General features: G+C 34.9%; 1 protein-coding gene across 3 annotated transcripts in view; it reads right to left on the bottom strand.

Moving 5' to 3' along the window:
• Positions 1-25,368, bottom strand: part of LOC132127052 (ephrin type-A receptor 5) — an 87,083-nt gene that overhangs the window by 44,474 nt on the left and 17,241 nt on the right. For all 3 annotated transcript variants that reach the window (XR_009427480.1, XM_059538669.1, XM_059538670.1), the window contains exons 4-5: positions 8,297-8,452; positions 6,851-7,186 (exon numbers count right to left, since the gene is read on the bottom strand). Coding sequence is in view for 2 of the 3 variants with exons in the window: in XM_059538669.1 (XP_059394652.1) it covers positions 6,851-7,186; positions 8,297-8,452 (492 nt within the window). In the remaining variant the exon portion in view is untranslated. The remainder of the gene's footprint in view (positions 1-6,850; positions 7,187-8,296; positions 8,453-25,368) is intronic.

Here is a 25,368-nt window from a genome sequence, read left to right as displayed (position 1 = left end):
TTAGTGACACTCCTTGGATATTTGAATTGTGAACCACTGCAATACAATAGCATTTTAGTGTCACTCACTGGACGTTTCACAAATGTGCAGTAAGGTACATAATAATGGTGCTGAAGAAATGTATTTAGAGACACGTATTTCGAATGAGCCTGGGTTGTTATTTCCAATGCTGAAAACATCTGTGCTGCATATTTTTGTGAAAAAATAATGAAATATTTCATAACATTATAAATGTCTTTACTGTCACTTTTGATCAATTTAATGCAAATTTGATGTATATATATATATATATATATATATATATATATATATATATATATATATATATATTATTATATAATATAAACTATTAATTTCTGACTTTTGAATTTAAAACAAAAAAAATAACGTAGAAGCAGTTTTTACTAGTAAATTAACTGAGATAAGTAACACAACAAATATAACATAACATTTAAAAGTTGCAAGCTTAAAATGTATTTTCTCAGCCTGATCTCATGGCAATTCATACATATTTAACGCAGTGGCTAATTTGTACGAATTTGTATTACCTCACTCATACAGATTCATAAGATTTTTGCTAAATCGTATTTATTTTACGAGTTGCACAATTCGTATGAATTTGAAGGAATGACTTACACTTAACCCTGCCCCTAAACCTACCTGTCACTGGTGTCTTGACAAATAGTACAAAATCGTACAAATTACCCACCTCGAAAAAATGTATTAACTGGTCGTGAAATAGCATTGTATTTTCTTGAAAAACAGATTTTTAATAATCTTTATTTTTATGTTTTTAACTTCATATATATTTTTACAGTGTACTTTGAAACTGTAGTTTGTAGTTACAAGTTACTTATAATTTAAAGTAGTCAAACTGCAGTCCAGATATTCTTTTAAAAAGCATAATTAGACATGTAGCTACAGCCTATGAACAAAACATATCTAATAACACTGAAGCTACCCAAGCGCTGAATCAGTTTTTTGCATTGATTCCTTTGCATGATCTGGACAAACCATTCAATGTATTAGCATGAACAAGAATTTCTAATTGTACGTTTATACAACAATGATTTACTGAAAGCATTTTTCCTTCACATTTTTGAAAAGTTTGTGTACAGGTGACAACAACATTGTCAAACACTCACACAGATATACGAAAATTACTAAAAATGCTGTTTTATTCATGCCAAGCCACATTCATGGCAGTGCACATTAGCATTCTTCTACAGAACCAGAGAAACACACATAAAACGATTGCACATTTTTGTAGTTTACACAGAAAAAATAACTTAATTTACATTTATAATTTAATTTAATATAATTTTTTCAGGCCCACAAAACACAGTTTTAATTTTAATTAATGGCCAAATTCGCTTGCATAATCAAGTTGTATGTGTAAAAAAATGTGAAGTGACATACAGCCAAGTATGGTGACCCATACTCAGAATTCGTGCTCTGCATTTAACCCATCCAAAGTGCACACCACACAGCAGTGAACACACACACACACACAGTGAACACACACCCAGAGAAGTGGGCAGCCATTTATGCTGCGGCACTCAGGGAGCAGTTGGGGGTTCGGTGCCTTGCTCAAGGGCACCGCAGTCTTGGTATTGCTGGCCCGAGACTCAAACCCACAACCTTAGGGTTAGGGGTCAAACTCTCTAACCACTAGGCCACGACTTCCCCGTTGTGATGCTACTGACTGGTAACATAGGCTACGTTCACACTGCAGGGCTTAATGCTCAATTCCAATTTTTTGAAAAAATTTGATTTTTTTTGCAAGGCCGTTCACATTTCCAATTAAATGCGACCTTTTGTGATCTCCTGTGTGAACGTGAAATGACCCAGAAGTGATCCGCATGCACAAGAGTACTCAACGGCCAACGACGTCACTCGTTGTTTGCGGAAGTAGCTAAACATGGATGTCAGCAACAGTGTAGTCAACAGCGGAGCTCGTTTAGCAATATTAAAGTTATTTAAGCAGCATCGTCCGCCATGGTTGTTGTTTATCTTCTCATTCCCGCCTACTTCAACGCAGAATTATAACGTTTGTAGCGTATTAATGACGTACGGGTTGGATACATGTGACCTGGCCGTTCAGACGGAGGTCGCATTTCAAAAGATCGGATACGTATCGGATTTAGGACCACATACCCAAGTGGCCTGGGTCGCATTTGAAAATATCGGATCTGTGTCATTCAGACTGTCACGAAAAGATCAGATACAGGTCGCATAGGGGCAAAAAAATCGGAATTGGGTCGTTTCAGCCTGCAGTGTGGACGTAGCCATAAACATGTCACTGAAAACTAGTTTAAAAATGACTGCCACACAATTGAAAGTTAGTTGCATCAGTACTTTTAGCTAGTTACTTTCTAAACTCGACTGGGTCACCATCTGCAGAGACTGAAACAATCCAGTGCCGGAAGTGCTGAGTTTAGTACAGCACAAGTGCTCACAGCCATGTGCAAGAAGAGCTTTGCTGAGAGGCTTTGAGAATACTTAGTGTCAAAACTCTTTTTCAGACCGACACGTCAGGCACTCAGCTGTCAATGAGAAAATAGTTAAAGCTCACAAAATAATTCGGCAAAAAGAGCCCCACAAATGCCTCCACTCATGCGTCTGTCGACATTTATCATGGAAAGCACTTGAGAGGCACGCCAATGCTATGCGTTAATCACTTGCACCTGCAAACTATCCAGTTTGTTTTGAAATCCTGCTTGAAAACGCTAGAAATTAGTGTGCATTTGATCAACCTGCACAATCTGGTCCCGGTTCTAAAAATCCCAGCACTTGTGAAGTAAAAACAGAATTTATGTCATCGACGTCTTTGTAAAAATGCGCATTAGCGAGCTAGCGTTCTGCACACAAGCTTTGTTGACTATGCGTGGCGACCCGCCTTGTGCTGCAAAAATTATCATTTTGCTTGTCATAATTAATAGTGTTTTAAAGAGCATAATTCCTCTGTTGATTTGAGAGTAACTTAATGAGCTGAGCAGATGTTGAAGTCGTCTCTTCAGGGGGAAAATACTGTAGCCTCACAGGCCCAGTGAAATAAATTAGCACCCTAAGACTGTTTCTGTACGCCTCGTAACCACATCTGCTGCGCTTTTGTGACAGAGATGCATCGGCATGGAAATAGGCACAAATATTATGTTAAATATTTCTCCCTAGATTAGAATGCAACGGCCATGCGAAAAGGTTTTGGGGGAAAAAAAAGGCCTGAGAGTTTAGGATAAAGGATTACTCAAAGTGAAAATAAATGTTGTTAGCCTGACGGCACCTGCAGCACCTGCGTCTCTTATTGCGTTGCAATGCTGTGGGTCTGTAAGCTGGAGCGACTCTGCTTTATTCTAATATTGACTTATAGGTCACTAGCGGGTTGACGTTTTCATGCTGTTTAGCATTGATTTGCTTGTCACAACGTTCATGAAAATAAATAAAAATAAGAAACTGACTGACCAGAAGCATTTCATTTTATAGGTAGATAATTTATTTTATACAGAACCTTTATCTCCATAACTTAATAAAATAATGGCAAAAAAATAAAAATAAGAGCAGGATAACATCATATAGGTTATTATAACAGCAGTTTTACAATGTAATGACTATGTTATTATAATAACAATCTATGTATTTATATCAAACATTATATAGAGTGATACAAATCAGCTATTAGCATGAAAAGTATCGAAATCCATCCAATGGGCTTCTAATACTCGTTGTTGATGTTAGTTTTCTCTTTAAAAAATTATGCAATTCCTGCAAAAAAAAAAAAAAAATCAAGTAAAATACTTGACAGACAGACAAATAAATAAATAAATCAGCAGGTTTTTAAACAACCAATCCATATTTTATTCAGTGATATTTTAGTATGATTTATGTACCATAATATATATTTATATACTATATAGTATTTAGTAATATTTGAAATAAAATCTTAAATCATATATATATTATATATGTATTAATAGTTTAAATTTTTAGTTTAAGTCATTTTATGTGTTATTGTCATGTTAATTTTATTTATGTATTTAGTAGTTGTAGTAATAGTAGTAGTAGAAGTAATTTTGGTATGTGAATTTTATTTTTATTTATTTAATTTATTTTTGTAGCTGCCAAGGCCACGTTTTTAGTTTCTAAGTTTTCATCTAAAATGAAGTAAATAGTTTTTTTTTTCATCTACAATTATATATATATATATATATATATATATATATATATATATATATATATATATATGGGTTACAATTTTTTTAAGGTGTCCTTGTTACAGTGTAATTTTGCATTTAAGTACTGAGTGATATTAATGAACATCACGTACTTACTATATGGTTAGGGCTAGGATTCAGGTTACTTGCATGCAATTATGCATAATTTATTGTTATTATAATAGCAAGTACGTGTAATGTGTTACAAGGACACCATAAAATAGTGTTACCAAAAATGCTTTAGGTAAATACAATTAAATGTCACCTTTATTTCAGTTACCAAAAGCGTTTAATAATTTTAAATTGGACCGATAACAAAACAATATTAATTATGATACTGTTATAGAGAAAACTAATATGATTTCCATCTTCATTCAAAGTTGTCAGTGTAATATTTTAACTGGTATATTAAGATAAGAACGCAATGCACTGCATGGTAGGAATGACCCAGAACGTTTCTGTTTTAAATGCTGGTTTGAAGTATTGCTTCAAACGAGGGAAGACAAAAGCAAGATAATGGAAAAGTGATTTTCAGTCAGTCGACACAGAGGAAGCCTGTATCCCCCCTCAATATTTCAATAGCCCATCACCTTCAGACAGTCGAGCACCTTTTTGAGCACGTCTGGTCTCAGAACTCCAGCCAAACCTCTCGCTTAGCCTCCAGCCATCCAGTTCACATAAAACATGACTGCTACTCGACACATCGAACAAACGGATTATCCCAACTGCGAGTGCTCAGCATTGACTGCAACCTGCGCTTGCCTCACACAAAACCCTTCATTTCAAAGAGGCCTTATCAACACTAACACTTCCATGATCCACACACACACACACACACACACACACAGAGGAGTCCCAACCCCCCGTCTCTGGCCAATCCCCAGCAATTACAGACCCTCTTTCAGATAAAGCAGATTACGCTTCAGTGTCCATTAGGGTCATCATTAGCTTAATGAAAGGTCAAAAGCAGTCAGAAAAAGGTGCCAGTTTACCCCCTCTTTATTTATGTGACAAAGAAGTCACATGACAACCACACAAATGAATTACATGAATTGACTAGTCAGAGTTTTTATTATTATTATTATTATTATTATTATTATTTTATATATTGTTTAACTGTTGTTTTAAAGCCAACATGTAATATGATTTTTGTTTATTCTAATTTTCCCTATTTAATTGCAGTATTATTATGCATATTATTCTAAATTAAAATGTTTATTTCCATGAGCTTTCCCGAAATCTAATTACGTCCACCATCTCTGAAATTAGTTTCCTTTTCTAATAATATGAACAAGGCCATGTGAGTGGGGAAAAAAAAACATTAACCAATATAATACTGATGAAAAGATAAATCACTTTTAATATCGTTTAATATCGCAACTCTTTCTGCAAAAATAATGGTTGTTTTTATCGGCTTCCAATTAACTTTTTCCAGTCCACGAAAGGTTCAATAAAGAGGATCAAGGCTTCTTAGTATAATTTAAGAACATTTAAGAATAATTTAAGAATATACAGGTGCATCCCAAATTATTATTATACATTTTTGTAACTTATTTAAAAAAGTGAAACTTTCATATATTCTAGATTCATTACATGTAAAGTAATACATTTCAAAAAAGTATAAACTCAAATATTTCCCATCACATTCTCCCAACTCCTTGCAAAAAAGAAGTACATACTAAATAAATACATATATAACAGAAATAGCTTAATTTTGAATAATTGTAAGTATAAGTGTAAAGAAATTGTAATGTTTTCAGGCACTTAAACAGTTGTTTTACTATTCATTACATCCAACTAAAATACATCTTATACATATTTCCATAACTTATTCTATTGTCTTTGATATATTGTTAGTGTGTACTGTTAAATGTACTGACAAGCATGTATAATAAAATGCAATACACTTAGATATGAAATAATATCATTATATAAGAAATAAACTTGTATGTCTTTATTTAAATATACTTGAAATTACATATTAATTATGACGAAGCTGCATATTATATTATATTATAAATAACATTATATTATGAATTACATAAATTGTAATAATCAAGTACTTTAAATGTGTTACAATATATTAGTCAACACATCAAAATAAGTGTACTATAAAATAAGCATAAAAATATCAAAACACAAGGATTAAAAGTGGATTTTAAAGTAAAAGTTTTAATTTGATATTATTACCAAGTTCACTTTTGTTTAAGTACACTTAAGTGTGCTAAGAATCGTTAAAGTGTTTGTCTTTAAGTAAGCTTAAGTGTATTTTATTTTATTTTATACAGTATCTGCAATTCCAGTGTATTATTATAATTCACAGGTACACTACAAAGGAACACTACAAATGTTCAATACAATTAAATGCACTTCCTTTTCACAGGGGCCACCAAATTATCATATGAGCCCCATTCTTATTTTTCACCTAAGGAATTTGAAATATTAAACAAAACATGAGCAAAGCTGCATTAAGCCTAATTATGGACCATAGAAGACTGTCTCCAAATACAGTTTTATGTTTAAAATAGACACTTTTCCTGATCGAGTCGAATCCAAAGATCAGACGAAGCCCCGTGAACTTTGTCATGTTAAGCTTAAGCATGCAATAGGCACAATTCCAGAGGGACGAATCTACTCACCGGCCTGATTGGTGGTGACATTGAGTGAGACGTACTGCCTCAAAGGGGCGGTTAGTTCCGACACCCCGTTCACAGCCTCCACCTCAAAGGTGTAGTTGGTGTGAGCCAGGAGATCCATGACCATGATGGAGCTGTTCTTCAGACCCGTCCGCTGAGGCAGATATCGTGCATGACTTCCACATGGCTCGTACTGGCCTGAATCTGTGTTGATCTTGCTGCACACGATGTTGTATCGTACATCCTTCCGACCGCCTGTCTCCTCCGGAGCACTCCACTCCAAGAAGACACTGGTCTCATTCACGTTGGAAATAGCATTACGTGGGGCCGAAGGTGGCTCTGCAAGATAATAAAGTATATCAAGGCAAAATGATGAACATTATACCAAAAAATGACATTAATGTCTTAAAAAGACAGTTCAGCCAAAAAAATAAAAATAAAAAATCTGTTAATTTTCTCATCCCCAGCCCATCCAAGATGGGTTTTTTTTAGTTGAAACCATAGTCTTTGGTGGTTAATAGAATGCAAGTCAATGGCTACAAGTACTTCCAAAAAAGTATATCAAGGAACACACAATTAATATCTGTGGCTCCTGATGATGGATTGAGGTCTTACGAAGCGAAACGATCAGCCTGTGCAAGAAACTAAACATTATATACAACATCAGGCTATGGGGAAATCCAATCATTTTTTCGTGAACTGGTGCTTTCGGACAGTTTGTTTCAATTACTGGTTCAAATAACCGGTTCACCCATATGTTTACTTAATCACAGAATGACAATGCATACAAAATTATAATAAAGCACCCAATCTTGATATGAAACTGGACATAGCTTATCAGTTTAACTGTTTCCTCAGTTCAGTGACTGCTGGAGGAACTGGAGCATTGAATCAGTTCATTCATCATAGAATCATATACACTGGTATTTTGGCTCATTTGGAGTCAGGGATAGTGTCAGGCGTCAGAAAGAGAGTTTTGATTGAGTAACTTGTAGATCTGTGCTGTTTGAGCTGCAAACTGTTTTAATGGCTCAGTCCGATTTGGTGAACTGGTTCAACTAGTTCACCAAAAGAACCGGTTCAAAAGAATTTGGTTCAAACGATTCGTTTCTTTGTCATCATTCCACACCAATTGCCTGATGCTCTAGATTACATGTAATAAAAATGTAAATAAATAATGTAAATAATGTTCAGTTTCTTGCACAGACCAGTCGTTTCACTTCATAAGATCTCAATATATTGTCAGGAGCCACAGGGATTCATTTTGTGTTTTAGACTCAAATTACCAATTGCCTTGCATTTTATGAATCACCAAGGACCACAGTTTCAGCTAAAAAATTGTTCTACTTAAATAATAATAATAATAATCTTGGATGGTCTGAAAATGAGAAAAATAAAGCATATTTTAATTTATGGGTGAACTATCCCTTTAATGGAAGCAGCTCTTACTTGTGCAGGCCATGTTGGTGGGGTCCGATTCAGTCCGGTAGTACCCCTGCTCACACTGACAGGAGGTGGAGGCCTCCACTTGGGTGAAACTTCTGGGAGGACATTTACTGCAGCTTTTGGTCTGAAGAGCTGATCGGTAAAAGCCCGGCTTGCACACTGCAGAGATATCAAGCACAATAGGGAAGTGATTACATTAGTAATGCCATCGATAAGTGCCTGTGTACTACTTGTTTAGAGCTGATGAGAAAATTTAGTCATTAAAGTCAAACATGCAAAAACTTCATTAAAAAAGAGCAGGTGCTTATTTCAATAGAGGGCTGATGCTTTGAACACAGGGTTTAATGAATAGAGTACTTTCTGTTCTTGGCTATCGACTCAAAATGAGTCTTTTACTGGTTTTATAAAAGATGGGAAACATTTCCTTTGTATGATGTTACTGAATTATTTATAATCAGCATCTGTTTATTCTTAATGTTAATCTTATTGATGTGCTAAGCAAAGGGGTAGAAAGGAAATATGTGTGTACATAACTGTTAAAAGTTTAGGGTTTGTTAGATTCATTTATTTATATATATATATATATATATATATATATATATATATATATATATATATATATATATATATATATATATATATATATATATATATATATATATAATATTAGTTTCTTTTATATTTAATTGTATTGTTTTGATTTATTTTATAAAATATAGTAAAAAAGCAATATTGAGGAATATTATAATGATTTAAAATAACTGTTTTCTATTTAAATATATTTTAAAATGCATTATTTTTCCTGTGATGTAAAGCTAATTTTTCAGCATCATTACTTCAATCTCAGTCTTACATATGAGTAATTTTTGTAATATCATGAATGTATTTACTTTAACACATCTTTCCTGAATAAAATATTAATTTATTTAAAATTGACCCAAACTTTTAAACTGTAGTATATATTAATGGACTGAGTTGTTTAGCAGAATGTCCATGCAATGAAAGTGCATTTTGATAGGGAAATTGTTGTATTTTATTTTATTTTTTTTGTATCTTTTTTTTAAATATGCAAAACAAAACAAAACAAAACAAAATAAAATAAAAGTTTAAGCCAATATTGCTGCAGTCTTGCTCACTGAGATTAATCTCTGATATCTCATTTCCATATGACACATAAAAATGTATTATAAAAGGTTTGGCGTCAGACGAAAAGGATTTGAGAGTTACTGTATGGTGAAAGAGAATTACTTAATTGTTAGTATGTTCCTCAATCAAAGAGACTAATGCAGCATATGAGTGAGAAAGACTGTCATTGTCATTTTAAGAGCTTTCTTTTTTTTTCCGCTAAAAAACAGTCCGAACATGTTGCTAAACTTCTCCATATGGGTTCATATGGGATTCTAATCCCATAGGGTTCATAATGGCATGAGGGTAAGTAAAGAATAACATAAGTTGTATTTTTTAGGAGAACTGTTACTTTAAAAACAATGTTACGTATAAGTCTTCATATATTCACCAATCAAACACCACACTCATCCAGCCTCTTACACAGCAACATTCCCAGAAAGCATGAAAACCACAATTTACAGTGTTACACCCACAAGTGTGACGAATGCATTCAGTACATTTGGTTTTTGCAATGCTTCTCCATTCAGGACAGGTGCTTATGCACAGCAGACACCCTGTCAGCGCAAAATACATTTAGATAATGTATTGCCATGGAGAGAGAGAGAGATAGATTATCAATGGCCTCGGCAGTCCAAAGTGCACACAAAGACATTAATTAAAGCCTCCCTGGTGTGCATTAAGAGGTAGACAGCAGAGGTGCGCTGTGAATTCAACCCAACTCTGAGCCACGGCGAGAACAAGCAGAGCTGAAAGAGGCGGCTAATGCAGAATAAAATGATATATAATATCATTCAGCATTTAACTATTATTAATGGACCATATTCAGCACCTTTGCAGTATTTTATGCTTTTCCCTGAAGTCCACTTTAGTGCAGCAAAACAGTTGTAGTTTCACTACTTTCCCTTAAAAGTCAACATGAAATCAAAAGTAAGCCTATTTACTTTTTAATACCCATTCCATCTCATTGTAAAATGATTTATCACTTTATTCAAAAAAAAAAAAAAGTTTATCTTCATGGTTTTTCAATGAAAAATGTAATAACCTGCTCTGCCTCTTTTCTTTTCGGTTGACGTCACCACCTGGCTCCATTCTGGTGTGTATCGTTAATATACATTAGTGTTACACCAGAATGGAGCCAGGTGGTGACGTCAACCGAAAAGTATAAAATAAAATAATCAAATAAAATATTTATATGTTAAAACAGTTAATATACATATACACATATACATAATACACAAAGACACACACACACACACACACACACACACACATGTATATATATATACATTATAAAACAGGATAACATGTATGTATATGGGTAACCTATTTTAGTTATAAAATAATAATATATAAAAATATAATATAAATTATATAATAATATATAAAAAATAATAATAAATTATTTCTATAAAATTTTCCCTTAAAAAAATTGCCAATCACCATATGGGTTGTTCACACCAACAATGATCCCTATAAAGACAACTATTACAAAACTATATTAGTATCCTCAACAAACAATAACGTGCTGTTTAAAAGTCTAAAGTCGAGTGGATTCTGATTGGTTGTCAGTGTTTTTTTTATATATATATATATATAAACATTAGGTTCCTCTGTTTTGTTATTGTTATAGTTGTTATTTGATGTGGACTTCCCTATTCTCAGGAATTACATTGATTTTTATAACTTTAGTTTATAGTTTTCATTACAATTATTTCTGGGCTCAATCCTCTATAAATTTGTTGCCAAATCACGTGAACTAAAGCAGGGTGAAATTCTCTCAAGACTTTCTCTTCTGCATGAGCAGCATATGCATCTTTTTTCAGAGAGGCAGTGCCGTGGCCTGCAGACGAGATTTGCTCAGCTGTAGCCGCCTGTCTCAGGCTGAAAATAGATCATCTTTGCCCCATTGGCAGCGTTTAGATGAGACCATCCTCACATGATTGCTTGTTTTAGGTTAGTATGGTGAAAAATTGCGTTTCACAGAAGAAAGATATGCAGAGAGGTTTGTAGTTTGTGAAAATGACAGAATTTTCATTTTTAGGTAACTGTCGCTTTAAAATCTCTTTGGCCTCCCTTTGTTTTAGAGCAGTGCTAACAGCAATCGACTCTAAATTACACACATTTTTAAGTGACCTTGCAATTAGCATTAACCTGCGTCCTGCTGGAAAACACTAAAGCATTCTAAAGCTCACAGTCTTATTATTATCTAAATGGCCATGAAAGGGCAAACACAGAGCATTTACAGTTTTCCAACAGCATGAGTTTTAGTGAGATTATATGTCATTCAAATAAAATATGACATTTGTATGAAACTAAAAGCACTATGCAAATAAATTTGAATTGAACTGAATTGAATATGTCTATACTGTATGAGTGACACTTGGTCATTGAGCACTGTAGGGAAAAGAAGACGATGAATGAATCATTATAGCAGAATTGATATTTGATAACAGAATTTAATCTGAAATTATAACAACTTTACACAATTATTTTTATTTTTATTTTATTTATTTTCAGAAGTCACAGTCAAGATAAGATCAAATAAATGCTGTTCTTTTGAAACTTTTTATTCATAATTTCATTAATTTCTTACATGTTGTAATACAATGGAAAACATGTATTTTATTTGTATTTCATTTGTAATAAAAATGTCCAATTATACTGTTTTTACTGTATTTGATTAAAGAAATGCATTAAAATTAATTTATTGGATTTAAAAATGTAAGTACATTTTATGTAAACACAGACACACACACACACATGTTTGTTTTTGTGAAAAGTGGGTTCATCCCATAGGCGTACTGGTTTTTATACTGTACAGACTGTATATTCTATGGCCCTACACCAACCCTACACCTAACCCTCACAGGAAACTTTGTGCATTTTTACTTTCTCAAAAAAACTCATTCTGTATAATTTATAAGTGTTTTGAAAAATGGGGACATGGGTTATGTCCTCATAAGTCACCCTCTCCTTGTAATATCTGTGTCATACCCATGTCATTATACAGAGTTGTGTCCTGATATGACACAAAAAAAAGAGCACACACACACACTTGGTTTAAACATTCTGTCATCTGACCATGATCCATTTAGATGTGATGGCAAGCTGACAGATACAGATCACGACATGCTAAAATACATTTTTCCACTCAACTATAGCATAATCCCCGCAAACGACACGCAGCATTATGATCTAAAAGTCCATGTTAATGGAAACCAGAAGAGTTTTGATTAAATAAAGCATTGGTGCTGGGCTGCACTAATGGAGCTTGAAGGAACCTTTGATTGCATTACACACAGAGCTGGTGTGCATTTGATCGGACACACGTCTTTATTAAATGAACAGCTCAGGCGACAAGATTATTCAACAGTTTATCTGCATAATGAAGTCACAAGACAAGTATATATCTGTTCTGACATGCTCGACTCAAACCAGTGCAGAATGGATATTTACAAATGTCTAATAATGCATTTTTCATGAAATTGTTTCATGAACCGTGCAGATGCCTCCTTGAAGATTAGAAAAAAAAATGCATTCTGTTTACAAAAGTGCCTGAAGCTATAATCCAATAGCTCCAAAAGAATGGAAGATTTGGAAGTCTTATTTTACGTATTTATTTATATTCCAAAGACATTTTCCCTTTGCAAACCTTACTGGGCTTTATTTATTATTAAGTCAGTCACTGAATCTCGTCATGCAACATTAGACTAGGAAACTCAATGCTAAAATCTTTCATCATACGACCAAGGGGATTTTATTCTACTTATTGATTTAGCATACTGTAGATGTTTAGCACTAAAACATTTTGAAAAAATCATGTTTTTTTTGTAAATCATGGCTTTATTGATTCATTTTTTTGTTTTGCATTTTTTTTGACAAGCCTGTTAACAACGGTGAGAAAATAGCAAAGCAAAAATTAAAACATTCCCAGATGAAACTCGGGATAACAGAAACATCATACGATTGATTATATAACATCATAATTAAAAGAAGGAAACTGGGTCATACACAGGCATTATATGAACATCGCCATTTTATCAATAGATATGAAAAATGCATTGTAAGGCTTTGATAACGTTATCACTTTTTAATGGATGTGTTTTTCTCTATGATTGCTGTCAGAGCCTTGCCATTCTAACTGACAATTATCATTTAACTCAATTAAAGATGAAACAACAAAACAAAACAAACTGGTAGTTAAAGCATGGTAAAAATCAATTAAATAAATAAATAAACAAAATAAATTGTGTAAGCCTGTATTTTCTAAATGCATTCGATGTACCAGCCTTGAAAGAGATAGCAAAACCTAAATTATGATTGTCAGATATACACTCATTGGCACACTTTACTAGGTATACCTGTTCAATTGCTTGGATAACACAAATTGCTAATCAGCCAATCACATGGTAGCAACTCAATGCATTTAAGCATCTAGATGTGGTGAAGACGACTTGCTGAAGTACAAACCAAGCATCAGAATGGGGAAGAAAAGGGATTTATGTGACTCTAAACGTGGAATGGTTGTTGGTGTCAGATGGGCTGGTCTGAGTATTTCAAAAACTACTGATCTACTCGGATTTTCACGCACAACCATCTCTAGGACTTACAGAGAATGGTCCTAAAAAGAGAAAACATCCAGTGAGTGGCAGTTGTGTGGACGAAAATCCCTTGTTGATGTCAGAGTTCAGAGGAGAATAGGCAGACTGGTTAGAGATTATAGAAAGGCAACAGTAACTCAAATAACCACTCGTTACAATCAAGGTATGCAGAACCCCATCTCTGAACACACAACATATTGAACCCTGGAGCAGATGGGCTACAGCAGCAGAAGAATACACCGGGTGATGCTCCTGTCAACTAAGAACAGGAAACGGAGGCTACAATTTGCACAGGCTCACCAAAATTGGACAATAGAAGATTAGAAAAACATTGCCTCGTCTGATGAGTCTTGATTTCTGCTGCAACATTCAGATGGTAGGGTCAGAATTTGGCGAAAAGAACATGAAAGCATGGATCCATCCTGCCCTGTCTCTACGGTTCAGGTAGGTGGTGGTGGTTTAATGATGTGGGGGATATTTTCTTGGCATACTTTGGGCCAATTAGTACCAACTGAGCATTGTTTAAACCCTACAGCCTGCCTGAGTATTGTTGCTGACCATGTCCATCCCTTTATGACTACAGTGAACCCATCTTCTGATGGCTACTTCCCGGAGGATAATGCATCATGTCACAAAGCTCTAATCATCTAAGACTGGTTTCTAGAACTTGACAATGAGTTTACTTTACTCAAATGGCCTCCATAGTCACCAGATCTCAATCAAACAGAGAAGCTTTGGGATGTAGTAGAACGGGAGAATCACATCATGGATGTGCAGCCAACAAATCTTAAGTGAAGTGAAGGTGACCCATACTCCGAATACATGCTCTGCATTTAACCCATCCAAAGTGAACACACACACACACACTGTGAACACACACCCGGAGCAGTGGGCAGCCATTTATGCTGCAGCGCCCGTGGAGCAGTTGGGGGTTCGATGCCTTGCTCAAGGGCACCTCAGTCATGGTATTGCCGGCCCGAGATTCAAACCCACAACCCTAGGGTTAGGAGTCAAACTCTCTAACCACTAGGCCACGACTTCCCCATCTGCAGCAAGTGTGTGATGCTATCATGTCAGTATGGACCAAAATCTCCAACACCTTGTTGATTCTATGATGCCACGAAGAATTAAGGCAGTTCTGAAGGCAAAATAAGTGGCCAGTGAGTGTATATGGCCACTGAGAGTCTGTTTTATGATGAGCTCTCCTGATATGACCCAGATATCTTTAAGAAAAGATTCTTGACACAGATTGTTAGCCAACAAGCACCTGCGAACACACACACACATCTGATAGCCTGCCGCTCTGTTTATCACCTCTCAATGGCTCAGTCTTTTGTGAGACCTGCTCACAAGCTCGATTCATCACTGTCACCGGGCTCTTTCAGTGCTGATGAACACGCACACACACAAACACACGTGCTCTTATCGCTCTTCAGCTGGGTGGTAACTCAATCATCACCTCTGTGTCCCTCCAACACAAGAGAGCCAAAGATGTCACAGCAAATCTGTGTTTTGCCTGTGAAACGAGAAAAGAATTACTTCACTGTTGTCATTCGTTCACTTATTAACTCAGTTGACAATGACAGCAAAAACATAAGCTATTTGTAGGGTGGCCATATGCGCCGTTCATACGGGACATGCCCCAGCCACGATTTTAATAATGCCTAAAGTATCCAGGTTTTGGCAATTTGCACTGTGCAGGTTGATCGTTGTGTAACATTGATGAGAGCTATAAAGAGCACAGCAGACGCCTCCTTCACGTGTTTCTTCATTTGTTTGACTTGAAGCATTGTGGCGCACTTTGTCTTTTTTTTTGTATTTGTGCACAGCGACGCTTCAAGTCAATTGAACGAACAAACACGTGCACATATTTGCAATTTTGCATCGCTTTGATCGTTCCCTCTAGATCTTACCTTCTCACACGCAGCCCCACGATTGGTCGATTATGTACAATAACTGCATGTTATTGGTCAAACTGCGCTGGATGTTTTAGGCATTATTAAAATCCTGGCTGGGACGTGTCCCGTATGAAGGGCGCATATGGTCACCCTAGTCAGAGAAGATTTCATTTGCAATACAGCTGTCAATCAGTTAAATATTTTAATCAAGTTAAGCATATTATCTTAACACTATATCAGCATTTGTAATGGAATTACTTTTCATTCATTCATTCATTCATTCATTCATTCATTCATTCATTCATTCACTCAGTCATTCAGTGATTTATTTGTTCTTTCTCTAAAAAAAATAAATAAATAATACATTTAATATATTAAATTGACTGCTCTATATGAACCAGCAGCAAAGCAAACTTTCCACCATGTTTATTCATTCATTTAATGAAAATTCAACTTTACTTTTTTTTTCGTTCAAAAATAAATAATTCCAGACATCCATGCATAAATAAATAAACAAATAAACACATAAATAGTCTAAACACTGAATATGGCACAATAACAATAAATTAAAACATATTTGATAAAACACTTTGTATTATTATTATTATTATTATTATTATTATTATTATTATTATTATTATTATTACAATTTTAGGGTTAGGGTTAGGTTGAAAATTTGAAATCTTGCCCTGGCAACTAGCTAAAATAAAATAGCTTTTAGGCTTTAATAAGCTGTACTTGATATACAGTCAGTGGTGTAATGTAATAAATTAATAATACTTTGTTACTGTCTTAAGTATTTTTTGGAAGTATCTGTACTTTATTTGAGTTTTATATGTTAGCCAAGTTTTACTCCACTACATTTCCTAAATAAAATGTATACTTTTACTCTGATACATTTCCCCGAAACATATTCTTTACCAACTACAAAATAGTCTGAAGTCAGAAGAACTGCAGGAAAGCAAGTTTGATGAATCAGTGGTCTGGCGTCTGCAAGTTAGACTCACGCTCATGTGCAAACAAATGCGCGCACAACTGCGGAAGATTCATTTTCCGCTCAAGTCAAGGCTGGGGTGTGCGAAACAGAATCGTCTACGATAATATGATAAGTGTTGTTGTAATGATGTGCGATCAGACATTATCAAGTAGGCACGCACATTGATTTATTAGTCTATTAATACTCAAAATTCCAGGCATTCTAAATTGCAGAAGGCAAAAATGCTTCTGTATGCTTTTTATATTTAAATAATTTAATATAGTTAACTTAATCTATACCACACAAAGAGTACAGTTTGTCTGCACATATCAGCATGCCATGAACACATGTAATAATCAGTTTATAGCCTTGCAAGTTCAGTAAAGCAATAAGTGACTTAGATTTTAGACATACTATTGCTTGTTTTTGCTCAATTTTGGCAACTAAAAAAGTTCCAGACAAAGATCACGGCACTGTTTTGCATCTCTGAGCAATGGACACTGTTGACTTATTGAATGAATCAGCTTTTCGAGCGAATCGCTTGAATAAATAATTGAGTAATTCACTCATTGTTTCTGAATGAATCAGGCATTTAAATGAATCGGTTGAATCTCAATGACTCTCATTAACAGTCACTTGCTGTCATTAACTGGCAGTTTTAATTTCACATTTCGACAAAAAATTTTTTTCCTGTTTTAAATTATTTCAGATATCAGTATTCAATGTTTTGAGGCCTATTGATGCACCTGTATCTGCAGTTTAAATGCATCCATGTCCCCTCTGAGATACATAAACTGTGTAGATACATCTAAATGCTTTTTCAGATGCAGATTCCAGCAATGTTTTATCATGTTGGAATTAAAGACACTAAGTACAGATGAATTGCTTCTTATTCTTACCCAAAAATACAAAATGGAAGAAAGAGTTAAAACTAGTCAAGCTGTGTGTATATATATATACAGTACAGACCAAAAGTTTGGACACACCTTCTCATTCAAAGAGTTTTCTTTATTTTCATGACTATGAAAATTGTAGAGTCACACTGAAGGCATCAAGGGCTATTTGAGCAAGAAGGAGAGTGATGGGGTGCTGCGCCAGATGACCTGGCCTCCACAGTCACCGGACCTGAACTCAATCGAGATGGTTTAGGGGTGAGCTGGACCGCAGACAGAAGGCAAAAGGGCCAACAAGTGCTAAGCATCTCTCGGGGAACTCCTTCAAGACTGTTGGAAGACCATTTCAGGTGACTACCTCTTGAAGCTCATCAAGAGAATGCCAAGAGTGTGCAAAGCAGTAATCAAAGCAAAAGGTGGCTACTTTGAAGAACCTACAATATGACATATTTTCAGTTGTTTCACACTTTTTTGTTATGTATATAATTCCATATATAATTCCACATGTGTTAATTCATAGTTTTGATTCCTTTAGCGTGAATCTACAATTTTCATAGTCATGAAAATAAAGAAAACTCTTTGAATGAGAAGGTGTGTCCAAACTTTTGGTCTGTACCCTATATATATATATATATATATTTTTTTTTTTCTTATCCATTTTCCATTTACTTGTACTTTTACTTTCAAAATTTAAGTACATTTAAGATTTAAAAAAATATTTTTCATACATAAGTAAAAATAAATATCACGTACTTAAAGACTTTTACTCAAGTAATATTCTAAACAGTGACTTCAACTTTTGCCAAAGTCATTTTCTGGAAAGATATCCGTACTTTTACTGGAGTATGACTTTCAGGTACTTTACACACCACTAGATACAGTTGACAGAAAAAAGAAACGAAGTGAAGCAGGAACATTTAATCTGATGCACATTGATTGATTGATTGATTATCGATCAACTTATTTATTTATTGATTTACATTTCAAAACAACAACACACCACATCTAACCCAAACAACAATCCACCAAACAATGACAGAAGTTAAATATTATCTCACAGTCCCTTCAAGCAAAACGCTGGCCATGAAATGTGGAAATTACTGAATGTGATGTGATTTGGACATGCTCGACTGCAGCGTCTCATTGACGATTCAGGGATGATCACTGCTCACTCTGGAGGGAGTCTAGCCAAAGTCGTAATGCGCTGCACACAAGGCTAATAGGTAATTAATATGCAGCAAACAGTGGTGGGCCTGGCAATTAAAGAGCTGCAAGGATCTCAATATGTGCACCTTTAATAGAGAGACATTCTGAGACAAGAACTGTTGATTAAAAAGCCTTTATATTTACCAGAGGGGGAAAAAAGTGTTTCAAACAAGCTTTGATAGCAGATATGTCCAATAATTGAAACCATGATGCTCGCTATAAGAGGTAGAGCAGGTTAATGAAAACTAATTGGTTGGAGAACATTATGATGAAAGCGGTTGATAAATGCAATGACATATAATAGATTTGATGCTAATTAGAACAGGAAGGGAGTATTTGACATACATTTAATAAAGGGCACATTGTGAATAGTGTATAGGATAGTCTGTTGTTTAACTGTACTTTAGGGATTGTGCCGATAGGAGATTGTGTATCGACAACAGTCAGAGGTATGGATTATATTATATTATATTATATTATATTATATTATATTATATTATATTATATTATATTATATTATTATAGATTTATTCATCATACAGTGTAGATAGCTTCACTGATTATAATAGGAGTGCTTTATTAAAGTGCATAAACTCAAGCTAGATTGAAATGTTTTATTGAAAATCGTATTCAATGATATACTTTAGCATGCTAGCTTTAGTATGTTAGTCAACATGTCAAAAAAAGTGTATCAACAATTTAAAATTTACTTGAAAATAAAACCTTCAATTTGACATAGTGAAGTGGACTTTTTAAAAGTGTACTTAAAAGTGATAAGACATATAGTCAGGAAAGTTCTCTTTAAGTATTTTTTTTTCATGTTATAGCATTAATATATTATACTTTTTTTTATTCATCAGCCTACATTTAATAACAAAATATAGTCCAGCCACTGACAACTAACTGATGAATGACTGGATAGTATAACCTAGCTATTTCCAGTCAAAAATACTCAAGAATCAGACTTGAAAAGGAAATGTCCTCACAATTTTAGCATATATTCTGGCAAGATTTTTATTCAAAGTTTTCCATCTCTAGCTGAAATCTATGCTAACATCAATATGTCAAACAAAAACCAGTCTGAAAACATAAACTCGCATTTCCAAGAATGCATTTTAAAACAGAAACAGACAGCGAAGTAAAGTGTAACAATGGTACCCCAGATGGCTATTGAGCGTCGCCAGTAAACATCCTTTTCCTGTGTTTAACGTCCTGTGAGTAAACGCCACTATAAACCAATACATTCAAATCACAGTATGCAAACATGTGATTGGCAGTGGCTAGTGTTGGTCTTTGTGCTCGGCTATTGTGGAGGCCAAACGTGTGTATTTTTCCTCAATGCTGTGTTTGAATAGCGGGCCGGACTGAAGCTGATTTATGGCATAGCAAATCTGCTATCTAAATTCCATTATGTCAATGACATTGAGTTGGACGCCTGCTAATACTCACAGCATGTCATCTCTAGCTAATGCCCGTTATAGGCAGGCCTGAAAACGCATCAGAAATGCCATTGTTGGGTTTTGTCATTCATTGTGAGATATGAAAAGCACTTAGATTGGATGTAATGCTACACTATTTACTGCACAAAAATGGGGGAAACATAATTAGATTCTCTCCATTTTTGGTGTAAACTGGTTCAAACGAAGCCCTGCCAAAATCCACCAAATGATAGACCATAAAACAATCAGTCTGAGGGTTAATGTTGCATTCCATTAAACGCACACATCCAGAATTGACAGCTTCTTTCTTAACATATGACAACAAGGGAACATTGTTTGAACTTTATACTTGCAGTTTAGAAACTCCGAATTATGAAAATCTCAAAAACGGATGTTTAAATTACACTTCCCTGTCGTTTAGTTGACTGTTTAAGCAAATAACATACATTATTAAGTCAAAGTTCCCACATTCACATGGCAGTAAAACCAGTTTAGCAGATGTTTGCAGATAAAGGCGCAGAAAACACGGTAAATGATTTCCTCTGAAACAAATGCCAGCATTGCTGTTTGTTTATATGTGATCTTCTGATAAATATTCCATCTGACTTGAATGGAACGCAGGATAAGGATCATGCATGTTGACATCTCCAGTTTAAGCTAACTGCTTCCCCAATATTTTGATGGTTTAACGGCTTACGATTCATATTTTCATTCTTCGTTTTTATAAAACACCCCCAAAACACATTCAAAAGCAGTGATTAGCATTCAGAAACTGTAGAGTGCTGCTTGTAAAAGGAATAAAGGAATTGTGTGCAGGTGCTGCAGGTATTGAAAGGGAATTTGATAGGGACAAAAACTGGATATAATTATGCATAATTGCAACATTTCTGTCATTTAATCTAATTTAGATATTCTCAACTGGTGGTTCGCCACCCCGAAAAAACAGGTCACTGATCTATTCTGCTCAAGGACAGCAGAGAGAGAGAGAGGGAGAGAGAGAAACACTTTGCTAAATACAAATAATAACATGCAGCTTATTGAGTGAGGAAAGTCTTATCAACTTTTCAAAGGGAAGGGGAAATGTATTATATATATATATATATATATATATATATATATATATATATATATATATATATATATATATATATATATAATTTAATTTAAGTGAATTATTGACATTGGCACTGGCACAAATTAATTTGTCACTTGATATTAAAGAAAATGCACACATGCTTCACATATTCACGAGCACTTTTTCAGCAACTGGAGTCATCAAAAGTGTGTGAAAAGAATGACAGTGCAAGGGTGTGTAGTGTCATGTGATGTCATCAAAGCATATCATTGGTTACCACCCGGTTCTACCATGAATTTAAGACCAATCAGAGCTCATGTTTATTTTCAAATTTCAAGAAATGTCCAAAAAAAGGGTATGTCGCCATATGGCAACACCGTGCAGTAGAGGGTTAAAAATTGTACATTTCATGTTTATGATTCTGCATATTGCATAAAAAGTAGCCATATAAATGGTTAAAAAGTATAATGAATAAAAAAATAAAAACATTTGCTACTGGGTTGAGTCATAAAGTAAGTTAATATACTTAAAAAATGTATACATATATTAACAAACTGAAACATTGAAACATGTACGGTCTTGTAAACAGCAATAGCTTGAATAAGGCAAAACATGTTCTTGATTTGCATTTGACTGCAACTCCACAATAAACTCCAAAGACCTTGCATTTCTTTAGTGTCAATGCAGACCTAGTTTGCTCAAGAACAACCTACATACCACACTTCAGTCTGCTCAGATCAACGTTCACCCACACATAATCACATCAGAAACGTTAATCCCACACACGACTGCCATCTCAAAAATAATACGAATCAAACCAGGGACATGTTAGACACGTCTGACCTGTGAAAAACCTGCAACCGTCAAACTCGGCGTCGACTAACAAGACTGTGAAGTAACTGTACAATGGTGGTGTGCAGGAGGAATTGCTGAATTAAACACGACCTGGGCAGCTTCTCGCACTGCAGTGAGTGTGGATGGCTCAGGCTGTGGCATTTTCACTTGTGTGTGTGAAGCTGGGCTTCTTTCGCCAGCGGGGCCCACAGACGCGTTGAGAAGACTTTCTGGATGAAGCTGTCATTTCCTGACTCTCAAGAAGAGGCGACTTACTTCTTTCAGAGCGACATCTCTGCACTGCAGTCTGCAGCAGTGGGTGAAATCACAGGTAGAGCGGCTTACAAATGAGCCCATAAAAAATCCTATTAAATTCTCATACTGAGGGCACAGGAAAATGTAGTCAATCACTATAAAATTACCATCCTACTGAAGTAGCAAGCCGTTTATGAACAGTGCGTTGAAATAAATCAATCACTAATTCGGTTTCTATACTTCTATGGTATTACATGCCACGAATGATTGTGAAATTGTCAGCTGATATGGAAAATGTGAAGAATAATTCATCCGAAAAGGAAAATTCTGTTATGGTTTACTTGCCAGGAGGCCATTTAAAACACTTACTTGCCTCCATAAAACACAAAAGACGTTTAGCAGAATGTTCATGCTGCTCTTTACCATAATGACCTAAGGCTGCCAAGCTCCAAAAAGGATGAAAAATAGATAAATAAAATGATAAAAAAGGGCCTTGTCTACTCATTCTCCGTATACTCTCTGAATACGTTTTGAATAATATTCACACTACAGAACATTCACACATAATAAAATTTGCAAAAGAAAAAACGCAAAAGACTGTGATTTAATTAAACGTATGGACATCATGTTAAACTAAACGTTCATTTTTTTTTATTAAAATTTGTATTAATGTTAAACTTTTGAAAATGAAGTGATTAAGTAAATATAATTTTCATTTTAAAGTTGCACTATAAACTGATTATTCATTTTATTAAATTCTCAAGTAGTATTATTATAATATATGTATTTTGTATAATTTAATATTATTATGTAAAAAAATTATAATAAATGCAATACATTTCAAAATCATATTTATTTTATTGCCATATTGAGCAAGTCATAAACAGGAGGAATGTGGCCTATAATAAGTTGAAAATTATTTAATTAGAGGTAAAATATTTTATTTTGTTTTATTTTATGATAAGAGTGCCTCCAACAAAGTAATATTTTAATCTGTACAATACAATAATACAATATGTGGATGAGTAAATATCACACAGTGGAAATAAGACCCTCCACATCTCACTGAAACTCTGCCAGTTCTGGTCTCCCGATGCTGTTAGCATGATGTGCTCTCCAAAATATCTTTGTCTTTGGTACATTTCCACAGTAGCTCAGTCCTTTGGTATGTAGCGAGTGACCGAATCGAGTTTGACATCTGCAGCAGTAACAGCTGACAGGAATGAAAATAGAGGGAGATCAGTGGAGATCCAGCTCTTTCAGAAAGCTTCCGGCCCGGAGAGCCGGCTCAATCCCACAGAGAGCCGAACGCCGTCCCATCCACACTCCTGTACTTCACTCAAACCTCCACAGGCCTGGCAGGACAGTCTTTGCTAATTCATTTTTTATGTCCACTACTGTTAATTTGTATGAAACATGCTCTGGCGTTTCATTTTGGTGCAAATTATATAAATTCTCAGTTCTGTGTGATATGGCTACATGGAGACAGCAGATTCATTCAACTCCTGCAGGCAAGTATGGTAATACTTGGCAAATACCCATACTTGGAATTGGTGCTCTGCATTTAACCCATCCAAGTGCACACACACAGCAGTGAGTAGGGAATACACACACACCATGAACACACACGCGGAGCAGTGGGGAGGTATTTTTTTACAGCACCCAGGGAGCAACTAGGGGTTCAGTGCCTTGCTCAAGGGCACTTCAACCATGGGTATCGAGGGTGGAAGACAATGCTGTTTATTCACTCTCCCCAATCTACAACTCCTGCAGGCACTGAGACTCAAACCTGCGACCTTCGGGTTACAAGTTTGATTATCTAACCATTAGGCCACAGCTTCCCCCTGGATTTAATCTAAACACTTTAGATCTAGGTATATATTTATCAGAATCTATTGGAATTAAATTAACATTGATTTAAGTTAAAATGCAGCATTTTATTATTCTAGAGGAGTCAAATTTTGACATTAATCAGAAAAAGGTGGTATAGACACTGCAGTCAGATAAAATGAACTGCTCATAGTCTATGAGAGCCAAAATACAAAGGCTATATGCATTGTTGAAGAAACAATTAGCAGCTATCCTGTTTCCTGAAAATGCAGAAACTTTGCCGCACATCTGTCATTTAAATCTGTTGTTAATGATGTCAAGCAGGTGGTGGAGTGATAACTTCTGCTAATGAATCAGCTCAAGACCAAATTTAGGTCAGATTATTGCTGTAAACATTGTTCTGTTATTAAGCTTGGCTCTGTGGTTCCCCGTGGTATATTGGTATTAAAGTACACGTCATATTACACACTGAACCACTTCTAACTGCCTTAGAACAGTAGTTAAAAAATGTTCATTGGAACTATGGATTCAGGAAAGACCAAATAGTTCAACTTACAGTTTGTTGGTAATGATGCAACCTACAACCATAATTGGCTAATGATGGTTCTGAGCTTCCCTGATTGGCTCAAAACACAACTTTCATAAGTATATTTTCTGTAACTATAATTTAAAGACTTTACTGTACTATACTGTAACTATGTTATAACAAAAAATATAAATACTATATACTATAGAAAGATCATTTTTTTGTGCCAGTCTATAATTTTGGTTATCTATTTTCTCTTTTACATTAACTTTAACCCCTAAATATGATAAAAAATAAAAATAATTAAAGCTGCAAGCAGCGATGAACGGGACCTCGCACCCGGGCTCACCTACAGCGAGTGGATTTAGTAAAAAGGTGAATGGTGAGAAATATGCATTTGAAGTGGAATATGTC

Source organism: Carassius carassius, chromosome 45 (assembly GCF_963082965.1).
Source record: "Carassius carassius chromosome 45, fCarCar2.1, whole genome shotgun sequence".
Taxonomy (NCBI): Eukaryota; Metazoa; Chordata; class Actinopteri; order Cypriniformes; family Cyprinidae; genus Carassius; species Carassius carassius.
This window is presented reverse-complemented; position numbering and strand designations above follow the sequence as displayed.